The 16,042-nt window shown below is 40.8% G+C and overlaps 3 protein-coding genes and 1 non-coding gene across 7 annotated transcripts; 3 read left to right on the top strand and 1 right to left on the bottom strand.

Moving 5' to 3' along the window:
• The first annotated feature begins 285 nt into the window (after positions 1 to 285).
• On the top strand, positions 286 to 5,178 carry LOC137944856 (replication protein A 70 kDa DNA-binding subunit A-like). The gene is made up of 2 exons (XM_068790629.1): positions 286 to 792; positions 2,607 to 5,178. Exons 1-2 carry the CDS (start codon positions 524 to 526, stop codon positions 4,984 to 4,986), a joined length of 2,649 nt encoding a protein of 882 aa, XP_068646730.1. The 5' UTR covers positions 286 to 523; the 3' UTR covers positions 4,987 to 5,178.
• An 840-nt stretch (positions 5,179 to 6,018) lies between these two features.
• On the top strand, positions 6,019 to 8,404 carry LOC137944854 (endoglucanase 23-like). Its single transcript, XM_068790627.1, has 5 exons — positions 6,019 to 6,535; positions 6,666 to 6,965; positions 7,089 to 7,250; positions 7,333 to 7,608; positions 7,718 to 8,404. The coding sequence occupies exons 1-5, from the start codon at positions 6,101 to 6,103 to the stop codon at positions 8,042 to 8,044; spliced, it is 1,500 nt and encodes a 499-aa protein (XP_068646728.1). The 5' UTR covers positions 6,019 to 6,100; the 3' UTR covers positions 8,045 to 8,404.
• Positions 7,541 to 11,231, bottom strand: LOC137944855 (probable pectinesterase 53). 4 transcript variants are annotated; one of them, XR_011110860.1, is made up of 6 exons: positions 10,795 to 11,231; positions 10,076 to 10,317; positions 9,813 to 10,002; positions 9,193 to 9,635; positions 8,809 to 9,027; positions 7,541 to 7,627 (listed from the first exon to the last, which is right to left on the bottom strand). XR_011110860.1 is itself a non-coding variant. In XM_068790628.1 (5 exons), exons 2-5 carry the CDS (start codon positions 10,255 to 10,257, stop codon positions 7,624 to 7,626), a joined length of 819 nt encoding a protein of 272 aa, XP_068646729.1. In that variant the 5' UTR covers positions 10,258 to 10,317; positions 10,805 to 11,231; the 3' UTR covers positions 7,572 to 7,623. The 4 variants fall into 4 exon arrangements, 1 of the variants encoding a protein (XP_068646729.1); XR_011110859.1 differs by having other exon boundaries at positions 10,805 to 11,231; XR_011110861.1 differs by lacking the exon at positions 10,795 to 11,231 and having other exon boundaries at positions 10,076 to 10,319.
• A 484-nt stretch (positions 11,232 to 11,715) lies between these two features.
• Positions 11,716 to 11,788, top strand: TRNAE-CUC (transfer RNA glutamic acid (anticodon CUC)). The gene has a single exon. It is a non-coding gene; the product is annotated as a tRNA-Glu (tRNA).
• The last annotated feature ends 4,254 nt before the right edge of the window (positions 11,789 to 16,042 follow it).

The following is a 16,042-nucleotide window of genomic DNA, read 5'->3' as shown; positions in this document are numbered from 1 at the left end:
AATATTAAAAACTCGTAAATCTAAAAATTAATATGAAATTAAAAACATAATCTCTTTACTTTGAAAGGCTTCCGGATTCACAATTTAGATTTCGGAAACTTCGGCGAGCTCATCTCGAGCCTTCACTTGGAGGCGATTGAGTTATCGGGAGACTAGGGTTAGGTCCCGGGTCCCACGAACCACCGAAGTGGGCTTCCCCCCTAGGAGTTTGCTCATTTGCGCGCGCAAACTTCCGATTATTTGATAGATATCGTGCCTTCTCCCTCTTCCGCGCGCATGCTACGAATATTTGATAGATATCTCGCTTCTCCCACTTCCGGAACTTTTCCCCCCTTTTCTCCTGCACCAAATCTTTCATCACTCAACGACTCGAGATCTTTCAATTTCATCGCGCAATTTCAGATTTTTCTTTTATTTTATTTTATGGGAATTGATTTTGTGAGGTCTGATTCTTTTGGGCCAAGATAAATAGGGCTTGAAGCGTTTCTAGGGTAATAGGTAAGTAGTTTGTTCTGAACAGGAAATGGCTATTAGGTTGACGGAAGATTCTATTCGAAGGATCTCCGAGGGGGAGTTGGACGTCACGCCGGTTCTTCAGGTTGTGGATCTCAGGTTGGTGAATACGGTTCACAACACGAACGAGCGATACCGCATGGTGCTGTCCGATGGGGTGAGTCTCCAGCAAGCGATGCTTGCGACTCAGATGAATGCGGTCGTTAAGGGCGGTGGGTTGAAGAAGGGGTCGATTATTCAGTTGATAGAGTACATTTGCAATGTGATCCAGAATCGCAAGTGAGTTTTGAATTTTACTTCTTTTTGTTCATCTATCAGCAACGCTTGTGTTTCTGGATACTGCTTGTAGTGGGTCGAACGCCGATTTGTTAGTGAGCTTCTTAAGTTGAATTAAGAAGTTGAAATTCAAACCCTTCCGTGGCGAGCTGCTGAAGGTTCTAAAGAGATGTTAAATTGGAAATATAAGGAGATATATCTCGTATGAGGGCAGTGGAGGAGTTAATTACTATTTCCTTTTCCTTTAAACGAGAAGTTAGTAGCACATTAGGTCATGTAGCGTTTTCGGACTTAAATCTGAGAAAATTATTTGGGGCCTTTTGGTTTTTACTTTTCCTGTTTGTGGTCAAAGATATAGGAAAATGTTTACTTCTTTACTCATGAAGGAAAAACAGGCTGGAGTGTTTTATGTTGTTTATGTGAATTGCTGTTTCATGCCCAACAACATATGACGAGAGGATATATGGAATACTCTTGCTGAATTGTATCATAAAGATATAGATAACATCACATTTATAAAAAGAAAAAAACTAGAAAAAACATCTCCGCATTTAACTGATGATAGAAGCTAGTTATTTCTGCGATGTTAAATAAATTGTAAATAGCTGTCGACTTGGTGCGCTGCTTATACCATATGTCTCTAACAGGTGACTTAGTCATGAGTTGGGACTTGGTTTCCTGTAGGATAACAAGGTTTACTTTTTCTGAAATTGTAGGGTTTCTTGAATGGAGTCTCGTTTATTGGCATTTCCTACAAAAATATTTCATGACATGCGAATATTTTATGAGCTTTTTCATTGTTTACTTCCTTATTGCTAGCTTTGGAGGTTTCAACCTTCAGAGGATGAGTCATCCTTCTTTCAGCAAGTTTCATCATATTTGTCTTTTTGACACCGAATAGTTTCTGCTGAGGATCTGTTTTTGTGTCTCTTATGCATTTGCTTAATCCCCTAATTTTTCTGAGTATGTTGCTTGTCTGATCAATTTTTTCTTGGCCTGCCTCTTGGCCATCTAGAGTTGGCTACTTGATCTTCAAAATTGTCTGCCACCGTTTTCTCGTTCACAAAATCGAATATACTGTGGTAGCTGCCTGATGATCCTTGAACAAAGGTTCATACATATGCCTGCATCCTGGCATCCTGCTTGTAGCATCCTCTTCGTCTTGCAACTCATTACAGTGTGCCATTCTTCTTCCTCACCCTGATTGGTAGAGCCTCCGCAACTTTTGCCACCTTCTAGAGCTCTTGTCACACTCCTGCACCCTTTTCCTCACTCTTCAGCTCTCTTGCTCTCGACTGCCATCTCCCTCTATTTCTCCTACCTTCCTCTTGCTCTTGCTCCATTCTCTTATTGATTCATTAAAGCTTCCTATAGTTCTTAAAAAGTTGTGGTGCTTTTTTTTTGTTGAAATGCCTTACATGAAAATTGTGGATTACTTTCTCATCTCAATAAATTTAATCAATTCATTCCTGGGAACTGTGGACTACATAGAATTTCATTGAGATACCTGCATGATGACTCCTAATCTCATCATGGCAAAGTGACATGCTCTAACCTTGTCCCTTTTTTTACTTTGTTCTTCATCATATGGCTGTTATGAATATAAAATGTTTGTAATGTTTAGAATTTTGGTCGATTGAAGTCATAGTATTTTGCAACTTAAATGAATGAAGCATATCTATAAAGGCATATTGGAGTGAGGCTTTGATGACATGATGATGAATTCATAATGAATCTGATTATTATTTGATTGAAGCAAAACATTATTCCTTCTGGATTGAAACCACTTTTACTTACTTTTTATTTCTCATGCTTAGGATTATTATTATTATGAAGTTGGAGGTATTGGTTGAAGAGTGTGATTTTATTGGGGATCCTAAACCCTATGCGGAGGGTGCTCCTCGTAGTGTGCCTGCTGCTTCACCAGGAAGACCCCCTTTGCCTGCACAGCCATCTTCCATGGATCAGTCTGGGCGGGCAACTGGCAATCAACAATCTTACAGTGGTCCACCAGTTGGTGGCTTGAGTTCGGGACACCACATGGTTGGAGGACCTCCCCCTACTGCGAATGTGCTACCTCATGGTGGTTCTTTTGCTGGTCCCACCTCCAGACGAAACATGACTAATGAAGCCCCTCCCTATTTCAAAGCAGAATCTGGTGTTGGCTCTCCACTCTCTGGTAACCTGCCTCAAAACAAGGGAAACTATAATCCAAATCTTCGTAATCCTGGACCTGCAGGAGGATCACGGCTTCCTTCTAATACTTATGGACAACCTGCTCAGTCAGTCTATCACCAACCTTCTCCAATGTACTCAAATAGAGGACCTATAGCAAAAAATGATGCCCCTGCCAGGATAATTCCTATTGCTGCTCTGAACCCATATCAGGGTAGGTGGACAATCAGGGCACGGGTGACAGCTAAAGGAGAACTTAGGCGCTACAATAATCCAAGGGGAGAGGGGAAGGTGTTCTCATTTGATCTTCTAGACTCTGATCAAGGAGAAATTCGTGTGACCTGCTTTAATGCAGTGGCTGAGCAGTTCTATGATCAGATTGAGGTGGGGAAAGTGTATTTGGTCTCCAAGGGAAGCCTCAAACCAGCGCAGAAAAATTTCAACCACCTCAACAATGAGTGGGAGATTTTTCTTGAGTCGACTTCCACTATTCAGCCTTGTATAGAAGAGGACCACACAATACCAAGACAAAATTTCAATTTCCGCCCAATAGGGGACATTGAGAGCATGGAGACTAATTCCATGGTGGATGTCATCGGTGTAGTTTCTTCCATCAACCCATCAAGTTCCATAATGAGGAAAAATGGTACTGAAACTCTCAAAAGATCTTTGCAGTTGAAGGATATGTCTGGTCGGAGTGTTGAGTTAACTCTATGGGGAAATTTCTGTAATGCAGAAGGCCAGGAGCTGCAAACTATGTGTGATTCTGGAAATTTTCCTGTTCTGGCTGTGAAGGCTGGTAGAGTTAATGATTTTAATGGGAAGTCAGTGGGCACAATTTCTTCCAGTCAATTATATATAAATCCTGATTTCCAAGAGGCACGGATGTTAAAGGAGTGGTTTGATAAAGAAGGAAAACACACTGCTTCTCACTCTATTTCCAGGGATTCTTCTGGTATGGGAAGGGTTGATATTCGTAAAACTGTGTCCCAAATCAAGGATGAGGGGCTTGGAAGATCTGAAAAGCCTGATTGGATATCTGTGAAGGCATCTGTTTCATTTGCAAAGACGGACAAATTTTGCTATGAGGCATGCCCCTTACAGGTTGGAGATAGACAATGCAACAAGAAGGTTACAAACAATGGTGATGGGAAGTGGCAATGTGAAAGGTGTGATCAATCTTTTCCCCAATGTGACTATAGGTACCTGCTTCAGCTTCAAATTCAGGATCACACAGGCTTAACATGGGTGACTGCTTTTCAGGAAAGTGGTGAAGAGATTATGGGAATATCTGCTAAGGACTTGTATTTGTTAAAATACGAAGAACAAGATGATGCAAAATTTGGGGAAATCGTAAGGAGAGTCCTTTTTAGTCAGTTCTTATTCAAGCTGAAAGTGAAGGAGGAGGCTTTCAATGATGAGCAGCGTGTGAAGATAACTGTTGTGAAAGCAGAGAAAGTAAACTTCTTGCAAGAGAGCTTGTATTTGTTGAGTTTGATTGAAAAATCACCAATGGAAGATTCAGTTGACATTGTTGGGAAGGGAACACCGGCAGCTTCATACTCTGGAATGACTAATACTGGATATAGCAGCATTGGCATGAAACAGGGCCAGCAGCATATGGGAAATACTTCAGGAAGTGTAGCTAACTGTGATAGATATGCAGTGGCATCAGCAAAACATGTGGGACAGGCAGGAAATCCATATAGTGGTGTTGCCGGTTCAGGTTTTGGGGGTGCCAGAATGTCTGTGCAATGTGGCAACTGTGGCTCTGGGAACCACAACTCACAAAATTGTCCCCATCTTATGAGTGGGCAGGGGCTGCATCCAGTGGGTGGAAGCTATAGCTGTAAGCCCTCTTACAGTAACACTGTCGCAGATGGTGGTGGTGGTGGTAAATGTTTCAAATGTAATCAAAGTGGGCATTGGGCTCGAGACTGCCCTGGTAACACTGGGGTCCAGTCGGGTTATGGAAGCAGCATCGGTGGTGCTAGATATCAAGCTCCAAAAATGGAATTTTAGTGACTTTGCAAAAGCTGGTGCTTGTTTACACATAATGGGCGTCGTCACTGTTGATATGTTTCTCATGTACAGCAGAAGTTAGCCCTCGCTTAGGTCTGTCTTGATAATGTTTTTGAAGAAAGTTTCCTGTAGATGTGTTTTTGGTACGCTTCTGATGGAGCTATAAGATGGGATGCGTTTCTTAGTTTCTCATGTATCATATTCTCAAATGGTTGTGCTCGCAATATCATCCATGTTTGTATTTCCTTAATGCCATGGCTGATTGTATTTGAGAATATGACCAACTTGAATTTGACCCGGACCATTTTCTCCACTTGGACCGGAAAGGGTCCGACCCAAATCTTAGTCCCATTACTGTGGACCCATTTATGAGTTCGCCGAACTAACGTATCCCTCCACAGGTTGTTTTTTCTTCAATTAAATCAGCAAAAGACAAGGAAATAAAACAAGAAACGGTCACGGGCTTGAATCCACACAAATTCTGGCCTGTGATTAACAATGATTTGTTTAGTCAATTTGCTCGTGGGCTTGTCGTTATCCTGCCCATTGGTTGGCCCACATTCTTTCTTGTCTTATCCTAAAATAATGTTTATTATTTTACTTTTAATTTAAACTGTGACCCGTTGATCAGGACCGTCGATTTCAAGTGTTGTACGTCTTGTTGGGCTCACTGCCGGAAATAAAAGCCAAGGGATCGCTTCTCGCGGTTGCATTCGTCCTGGCCCAATTCTTTTTATTTAAAAAGTGACCTAAAAACGTCGCGATCACGTCACGGCAATAAAAGGTGAAGCCCGGCCCACCGGGTACTTTGTTCTTTAACAAGGAAAGGAATTGGATTTGAGAAGCGCCTGAGAAGCCCTGCCTTTATTTCCCAGCAGTTGTGGGCTAAGCTAAGTCTGCATGTGAATAAGCTGACGACTTCCCTGTAATGTCGGTTGTCTCTTTCACTGTTTCTCTCCCTCCTCACCCACAGTTTCGAATCCTCTCTTTTCTTTCTATTCATTCCTCGTGAACTTCTCTCTGTAATCTTACTCTTCCTTCTCTCTCTCTCTCTCTCTGTTGTTTATAAATACCGCCATTAATATCTGTTGTTCAACCAGCTTTCTCGCTAACTATGAGCAAGTCCCCTAATAGTACTGTTCCGCTTCGTGGATTCCTGTTTCGTGTTCCTCTGCTACTGCTGCTGCTTCAGCGAGTGGAACCCAGTCGCCATGACTACGCGGAGGCGCTGTCCAAGTGTATACTGTTCTTTGAGGGGCAGAGATCTGGCCGGCTTCCAGCGAGTGAGCGGTTGAGGTGGAGGGGAGATTCGGCATTGGCAGACGGGTCCGCTCTGGGAGTGGATTTGGAAGGTGGGTACTATGATGCCGGAGATAATATCAAATTTGGGTTCCCCATGAGCTTCACCACCACAATGCTGGCCTGGAGCGTCGTCGAGTTCGGCGACTTCATGCCCCCCACCCACCTCTCCGACGTCATGGCCGCCATTCGCTGGGCCACCGATTACCTCCTTAAGACCGTAGCTCAGCCTAGTCGGATCTACGTACAGGTACCTCCACCCGTACTCCCGTGTACTTCCTTCACGTACGGTGTATCCATCCAGTGAGACGAGTCTGACTATTAATATCAAATCTGAAACTCAATGCGTGTTAAATTATGTGAGCCGTTTTGGTTTTCAGGTTGGAGATCCAATTCGTGACCACAATTGCTGGGAGAGACCGGAGGACATGGACACTCCTCGAACTGTTTATACCGTGGATGAGAACAACCCGGGATCAGAGATCGCCGGAGAGACTGCGGCGGCGCTTGCAGCATCCTCGATGGTGTTCCGGTCACGCGACCCACCTTATGCACAGAGACTGTTGGAGACTGCAATTCAGGTTTTTGAATTTGCTGATAACTACAGAGGTTCATACAGTGACAATCCTGGGGTTAAAGGCGGCGTTTGCCCATTTTACTGTGATTTCGATGGGTATCAGGTAAAGATTCTACTGGTTTTTTCTTCTTTTGTTCATTGAATCGGAGAGAGAGCTAAGCTGCATTCGTGGGAGCAAAAGCTTTTGGTTGGTCAACTATGATGAACTTACTCTCTTATTTTGCAGGATGAACTGCTGTGGGGAGCTGCTTGGCTGAGGAGGGCTGCTCAGAATGACAAATACCTTAATTATATCCAAGACAATGGGAAGACACTCGGTGCAGAAGACAATATTAATGAATTTGGGTGGGATAATAAGCATGCTGGCCTCAATGTTCTGGTATCTAAGGTCAGTTTGCATCTAGTTGAAAACATCTAGTTGAAGTCAAAATGCTCATATAGATAAAGCTGGTTTTATCTGAGATTCTCAGGAGTTCCTTGAAGGAAATTTATATACTCTCCAGTCATATAAGCAATCAGCAGACAGTTTCATGTGTACATTAATACCAGAGTCATCATCCTCTCACATTGAGTACACTCCTGGTGGTCTCATATACAAACCTGGTGGTAGCAACATGCAGCATGTAACCTCCATTGTTTTCCTCCTGTTGGCCTATGCCAATTCTCTGGCTAAATCGTCCCAGACAGTAAATTGTGGGAACATAGTGGTTGGCCCTGAGATGCTCCGGCAGCAAGCCAAAAGACAGGTAACAACACTTCAATCACCTGTAGGAAATGAAAGGGATGGATACTCAAAACAGATGATGTCCAAGAAACCAGAAAAGGCAGAGAGTTTTAACTAGTTTGACATTGCAGGTTGATTACATCTTGGGGGATAACCCTAATCAAATGTCCTATATGGTGGGTTATGGAAGCAAGTACCCACTACGTATCCACCACCGGGCTTCCTCACTGCCCTCTGTAGGTGACCATCCCCAGTTTATTGCTTGCAAGGAAGGATCAGCCTATTTTAACTCCTCTGCTCCCAACCCCAACATTCTAGTTGGTGCAGTAGTAGGAGGTCCAGGGGAGGATGATGTTTATGAGGATGACCGTGCCGATTTTCGCAAGTCAGAACCCACCACTTACATCAATGCACCATTAGTGGGTGCCTTGGCTTATTTTGTTGCTAACCCAAGCTAGAATAAACATGTACATAGACAATAAGAATAGGTGATACAAAGGAAATAGAAGGAATATAGTTTTCATTAATCCATACAGTTAGGCAGTTGTTAAGACATGATTTTTGAGGTGAGGGTTTGTAAATTGAATATGGACCTATAGTGGTGTAGCAGTTGCATGACAACAGCACCCTTGGTTCATAGGAGTGTTTGGAGATTGTGGAGTGGACGACTTGTAAATTGAATATGGATCAATAGTGGTGTAGCCGTTGCAAAACAACAGCACCCTTGGTTCATAGGAAAGTTTGGATTGTGAAACTGTAATGTCAAATGGATAATAATCAATCCATCAAATGGTTTTTGCATTCAGAATGACAATGATATTGTGATAAAGCAAGGTGTGGTCTATCTGGATAAGTCTTGTGCTTGTTTTTTATTTTGATTGTTAACTGCCCTGTAACAACATCTGCATTGTCAGTTATGAAAATTAAATCTAATGACAGAGGAGTAAGGAATCTTGTATAGCATAGATCAAGAAATATAGACTCGAAGTACAATTAAGTATCAGTTACCTCTTCAGTTGTAAATAACTCTACATGTGATGTAACTTCAACTAAATCAGCCTTGTTTTTTAAATTTTTGTAGAATGATGGGAAAATCCAACAATAATAATTGACCAATATGAAAGAAAGATCATATTTTTCGTCCAAAACTTCTCCCAGAAACTTATATCCAGTTTAAATATAGTTAGTGAGATGAATCATGGATTCAAGAAATTGCCTTTACCATATTTTGGGAGGTAAGGTTTTTGGCCAGGTTAATTGAGCCTGGTGAAAGATGAGCAGGTTATGAACTTATTGTAACTCTAGCCACTCGTAACCATCAATAAAATTCAAGGAAAGGAATGGTCTGGCCTCTTCTGATGTTAGCTCTCTTGACCATGACACTCTGCCAGTAAAATCAGCTCCTGGACCAGTGCATCTGTATTGTCCATAAAATACAGTCCTGCACAGACCCAGATATCTAAGTTCTTTTGTCACCACAGAGAAGAGCATAAATGATAATGGCATAAATCATGAGCCTTGAACAAAAAATTTTGCATGTATTTTTGTCAATAGTTTAGAAAGGAACAGCAAAAAAATAAATGAAGGATCTGTCTTCAGTACTCACATTTCTCTGTTTTTGTCACCCCAATTTTCCCAGCCTCTAGAAGTGATTATCTTGTCCATGTATGTGTATGCAAAAACTACCCTGGAAAATGTTCCCCATGCCCTCCCAAGGTAGAATGCACCTGAGCCAGTCACCTTGCAATGGATGAAGGAGAATCCTGTGTCATCCAACATATTGTCTCTCCTCTGTGCAGTAAGTGCTCCATATCTGTTGCCAATGGCATGGATTTCACAATTATCATAAATAGAGAGGCCATTTCCAAAGATGAAGTCGACTGTGCCTTCTATGTAACAGTTTTTGAAGTAGTGCCTGCCCATGTGGTCATACAGTGTGTCTTGAGCCCCATGAAACTTGCAGTTTGTGAACATTGCAGCATCACCAGAAATCCTTACAGCGACTCCTTGCGTCCCTTCTTCCCCTGAGCGTCGCCGTGGTGCAGTGTTCTGCATTTTCATTTTCCACCACATTAAAAGCCCCAGAAGGAAATATGCAATTCTAGTTCTAGTCTCACTCATTTCGAATGCAAAGATTGATTGGTCAAGCTTGATTATGAGCTTTTAAAAGACAATTGTATGGATCATGGATGTCTTGTGAAAAGAAACCAAGGATCATTTACATACTTTGAAGGATATCTTCTTGGCAATGAAGTAGTCAGCATCAATGGCGATAGTTGAAGTGTTGAAAGTGCTTATTGGCTTTCCATTGCTTCCCACTTGCTTGGCTTTATCAGCCCACTGAAGGATGGTCTTGTGAGCTCCTGCTCCCTCCAGGGTAATGTAAGGCTTCGATGAATGAATGATGACCTTCTCTCTGTCATTTTATCAGTAAGATCAAGTAATAGGAAAAAAATAACACCAAAAGATGAGTAGTAATGTTGTCTTACGTGTAGATTCCTGCACCAATAGAGATGACCACCCTACATTTTCTAAAATCGGGAACAGAGTTAACGGCTTCCTGAATAGACACAAATTCCCCTGCCAGAGGATCTGCCTCCACTGTTATCCTTAAACAAGGTTTGTGCACATTGTCAGCTTTCTCGAATGCTGAGTGACTGAAATAATCCATCCGTTTAACCCATTTTGAGAACGCCTCCTTTACAACTAATTCACTCGACAAATTTGAGCCCTGTGAACAAGATAAGGCATTCAACAGCAATAAGATCAGGTTCCATGACATTGCAATAAGCAATATATCAACGAACTGGTAACAGAAGAGGAAGTAGAAAGAAAGATGAAAGTAGAAGGAAAGACGAAAGTACAAGAAAAGAGAGGAAGATCTTGCGATAAGATGTTAGAGGTAGTGAAATCTGAAAACGCTTAAAAAAGAGAGCTCTAAGGCTACCACCACAGTTGGGACGAAAAAGTATACCACAAGAACAACAAAAAGGACAGTAAGCCAGAGGAATCTGGCAGGATAGCAGTATCTCATTGTACAGTCTCAATCCGCTTAACCCAGTTCTGTTTTTCTTTTTGTTCGTTAGTTCTGGGATGGTGTAAGTGGAAGGATTCATTAAGGAAAGCAAAGAGTGCCTATGGTATGATCTCTAACCTTCAACAACTCTTCGCAGTCTCTTGTTTAATTAAAGAATGTAAAAATGAGTACCTTTTTTTACCTGGAATCAAACTCTTTTGTTTGTTCTGCACTGTTCGGACAGATTCTAGTGCAAGTTGAGGACTGTCCGGTGACGAGAAGCTTCATGAACACGAGATGGGCAGCTGAGATTTGCAGAGGGTGTCTCTTGTGTCGGAAAGGATAGAATTGCAAAGGCTATCATCTACATATATTTCTGATTCGAAATTTGAGCCACCGTTTGTCATCTCTTGTAGAAAGCTAATCACTCGATCACTCGGCGAGTGGAGAGAATGTGGCAAGAAGAAAGAGAGAGAGAAAGGAAGTAGTGCTCAACATGTTCCGAGAGGTAACATCGGTATGGAAGCTGATGCTGACAGATACACACCAGATTTCAGGAAGTAGTGCTCAATTCAGTGAATAAGACGCTCAACTTCACTCCATCCCTTAAAACAAATTTAGAGAGTAAGGTGGTCAATTCCACCGATTCCAAGGAGACGATGCGGAGACGTTGAAACGACAAAATATAAAGAAAGCAAAATCAGAATTCTGAAAAGAAGAAGGAAAAGTTGATGAAGATTACCTGCAGGAATTTTACGAGAAATCAAAGCGAGGAAAAAAAAAAATCAAGTTCGACACTGGGATAACGAGGCAGAAATTTGCAGAAAATCTAATCCAAATTTTATAAACTTTATAAAATTTAATCGAATCCAAACAGGTTTCACCTAAAAAAATATAAAAAAACTGTTTAGGGAAAGCTACTCCCAATACACTTATGGATTGCTTGCCCTCCTATTTGTGTGGAAAGCACAGGCCTTTCTCAGTCTTTCGGGAAAGATGAGCGAGCAGTCCTCGCTTTGGCCTTGAGTTCCCTCACCCTTCCAGAATTAATAGAGAGAAGGGTCGGGCTGGTTCTTTAGACTTAATAAAAGAGGTGAAGCCAAACATACCAAGTCCGTTGTAGTCTAGTTGGTTAGGATACTCGGCTCTCACCCGAGAGACCCGGGTTCAAGTCCCGGCAACGGAATTTTTTTCTTTTTTCAAAGGGAATTTCACTTAAATACCCATTTAAAATAAAATATTTTTAAAATTTCACTTAAATACCCATTTAAAATAAAATATTTTTAAAATTTCACTTAAATACCCATTTAAAATAAAATATTTTTAAAAATACCGATGTCTTTAAAATATTTCTAAAACTACCCAACTTTGACCGGTCAAATGCCTATGTGTGCAGTCAAAAGCGACACATAAGCTTTGATTGCTTATATGTCACCATGTCATCTATGCAGTAAACATAGATCGACACGTCGTCTGCCACGTCATTATTTTACTATGTCATCTGCCATATAAGCTGACACGTCATTAAATAAAAATTAAATATATTTTTTTAAAATAAAAAAATCAGATACATTTTTTATTACCTAATATCTACAATATTGGACATTCATCTTTGGGAAAAGTAATAAATGTTATGTCTCGAAGCCTAAAAATTATTTTAGAGTTTAAAAATACAATTTATTTGTATAATTTTTATCATATTATTTAAAAAATAATAAATTATTTAAAATATACATTAGTTAATTAAAAATCTTACAACACCTTTTATTATCAATTAAAAATATTTATTAACTGAAAAAATATAAAAAATTTACTTGAGTTTAAAAAATAAATGTACCGGTATACTTTTTATTACCTTATATTTAAAATAATAAGTTATAAAAAATCTTACTCTTACCATTTTATTATCGATTAAAATTTATTTTAATAATTTTTTTTGAAAATTTTAGTTTTGAGTTTAAAAATCAAATTTATCAATACATATTTTTTCAAATTATTTTTACCTTATATTTAAAATAATTAAAAATAAAATAAATATATAATTAATTAAAAAATTTACTCTTACTAATTTAACATATTTTATTATCGATTTAAAATATTTTTTAATTTTTTAATTTTTTAATTTTTTGAGAGAGGCGTCGAGGGCGAAGTTTGAGGCCGAGCGGCGTAGCAGGCACTGCGAGAGGGGAGAGGAGAGGGGGGAGAGGAGAGGAGAGGAGAGGAGAGGGGAGGGGGGGGGGGAGAAGAGAGGAGAGGAGAGGAGGCCGAGGCTGAGCGACGGCAGCGAGAGGAGAGAGGGCGAGAGGAGAGGAGAGGAGGTCGAGGCCACGCGACGACAGCGAGAGGAGAGACGACAAGGCCAGAGGAGGCCGAGGCAAAGCGGCGGTGAGAGGGCAAGAGGAGAGGGTGTGAGAGGAGAGAAGAGGAGGCCGAGCGGCGACAAGAATGCGAGAGGAGAGGGGGCGAGGCCGAGCAGCGGCGGCGAGAGGGTGAGAGGAGAGGGGGTGAGAGGAGTAGAGAGGAGAGGAGGCCGAGCGGGGCGGCGAGAGGGCGAGAGGAGAAGAGAGGAGAGGAGGCCGAGCGGGGCGGCGAGAGGGCGAGAGGAGAGACAGATGGGAAAGGACACATAAGGCATTTAAAAATAACTTATTTTGAAATACAATGCGGTGGAATACAGTGAGGATTATTTAATTTTTATTTAATGACGTGTCAGTAGCAGATTAGATAGTTTTAGAAATATTTTGATGATATTGGTTTTTTTAAAAATATTTTATTTTAAATGAGTATTTAAGTGAAATTCCCTTTTTCAAATCAGTTTTGTATTTTTCGCTTTTTTATTTTTTTATTTTTTTATTGTTTTAATTAAACCATCTTCCCCACCCTTACAGTTTTCAAAACAATCAAAGCGCGTTGAGCGCGACGAAATGCCATCTTGGGGGACTGCTCGAGTTTGCAGCTCTTCGTCGCCTCGACTTGACGCTTGCTCCCCTGTTCTACGGAGGGCGTTCTACGGAGTGCCAGTTCCGTTTCGAAACATATTCCAATGCAAGGGTACAGTATTTGTATAATATTTATTTATATTAAAGCTCCTTCACATATTTCCAAACTTTGGGCTTCCTCTGATGATATTTTGATCCCTAGTAAATAATATTGTTTCCCGGATGCTTTTTTTTTTTTTATCGTTTTCTCTCTTTGATTAGAACTGCATATCAGCTTTGTCAAGCACTGTAGTTTGAGTCCTGGCTTACTTATTTGTTCGTTGCGATCTGCATATTACTGCTTCATGGATGCGTTTAGACCAGTCTCAACTCTGTAATTTATTAGGTGGATTCACTACTTCTCGTTTTGCGTAGCAAAAACAAACTGCTTCTCTTTGAATAGTTTGGAGCTTGGAATTTCGCCGCTAATCGCAACCCTTTTTCTGTGGATGTTATTTATCTTTCTGAAAATAATAGGATAATCTTTCATCCACTCTTCGGTTTCTGGAAAGCTCTTTGAAGATTTTGTAAGAAGTATGGATATTTTTTTTCTCAAACTTTGTTGTGCTTTTCACAATGCATAGTGCCTTATTACTGCATTATTTCACCAAGTTTAGTCCACCGACCCTTCTGAAGTTCTACCCGCCGCTTTGCTTCCCTGAGGAGTAGTGGAGAAATGCATTTACCTACCTTTACCTAGCCTTGGAGCAGAATCATAGATTTTTTTACCAATGAGGTAAGCGGGTGAGAGTTATCATTGTTAGGAATTAGACGTCTTAATTTAAAATAAACGAAATCAATGATAATAATCGCGAAAGAAAAAAAAAACAAACACAAGAACAAACAAAATGTATACAGGTTTCTCTCAAGGTGAGACTACGTTCTGTCTTTTGTCGCTGCAGTAATCCACTATGAAAATAAAATAGTTTACAAGAGAGATTGCACACACTTACAAGTGTTATTTTTTTCTAACCTCTCTCGGTCACAAGTGATGCTCTTTGGATAATCAAACTCTAATAGTGGCACTTCAAATATAAAGAGGAAACTAGAGCAATAGTGATATAAGAGTAAATTCTCAAACTGCCCTCAATGAAATAACAGTTAATATATCATGGACAGAGCAAGGGCTCTTTCCCACACCCCAGGGAGGGAGGCTCCACAATTTAACAATCTCCCACTTGGAGACTAATTCATCATCAATATCTCCTTTACAGTGGCAATGACTTCTCAATCCTCAGAGAGAAGTCTAACTGAAGTTGCCCACAACTTTAGTTTATCAATAGTGACATTCTTTGTCAACATATCAACTGAAATATGACTTTCTTGAATCTTCCCAAGTGCTAAAACTCCATCCTCCAAAGTTGATCTAATGAAGTGATAACTCACCTTTAGTCAACTTGAAGTCCGAGATGACCTTCAACCGCATGTCGCCTTTCAATAGATGAAGTCGTTAGTGGAGCGCAAATGACATTTCATTAAATGGTCTTCAACGAGATGAAGGATTTTAAACCGTGGAAATGAAGGACTGCTTCATCCCCTGCATCTCAATGAAATGTCATCTGCACTGGTCTTCAATGAGATGAAGGACGCACGCGGGCTTCCTTGTTTTTTTTTCCCTCTCTCGCGCGACCTCATTTCTCTTTTTTCCTCCCTCTTTCCTGCACTCCCTCTCTCATCTCCCTGCAACCTCGACGTTGCTGCTACCTCTCTTCTCTCGGATTCTCGTCTCCGGCTTCCGTCTCTGCTCCCTCTCATCTCTGGCCTCCGTCTCTCGGTCTTCTCTCGGATTCACCCTCTCTCTCGCACCCCCTCTCTTGTTTCTATGCCTCCCTCTCTTCTCTTGGACTCGCTCTCCATTGTTCTCTCTCTCTCTCTTATCCCTCTCGACCTCCCTTTCTTCTCTCTCTTCTCCCTCTCTTCTCCCTTTTAGCCTCCCACTCCCTTCTCTCTCTGGCTATTCTCCTTTCCCGCAAAATACCTTCCGATTTCGTTCGATTTCCCATTTCGATTTCAATTTTCTTCGATTTTGACATTTGGGTATCGATTGCTTAATTTCTACTTCGATTAGGCATCGATTTCTCCATTTGGCATCGATTTCACCCTTCGACTTCAATTTTCCCTAAATTTCAGAAGGTATGACTAAACCCTAATTTTTTCATTAAATTAGTGTTTTATTTTATTTTATTTTATTTTCAGTGCCTAATTGGGGGTGGTTATTTGTGCATAATTATGGGATTTAGGGTTACGGTTTAGGGTCTAAATTCTTGATTCGTGTTAGGGATTATTTTTAGGGTTTGGTGCTCGGTAAAAGGGACATGGAATTAGGGTTTAGGGTTTATGGTTAAGGATTTAGGGTATTTTAGGGATTAGGGTTTTTAAGGTTTAGGGGGTTTTGTGTTTTTAAGCTCTAGGATTTTTTGTGAGGGTCTGTAATTAGGGTGTAGGGTTTAGGGTTTAGGGAT

The sequence above is a fragment of the Aristolochia californica genome, unplaced genomic scaffold, assembly GCF_029961685.1.
Source record: "Aristolochia californica isolate CCGP_79_NKW_82.1479 unplaced genomic scaffold, dmAriCali1.0.hap1 SCAF_11, whole genome shotgun sequence".
Lineage (NCBI taxonomy): Eukaryota > Viridiplantae > Streptophyta > Magnoliopsida > Piperales > Aristolochiaceae > Aristolochia > Aristolochia californica.
Note: the sequence above shows the minus strand (reverse complement) of the source record. Positions and strands in the feature narration are given on the sequence as shown.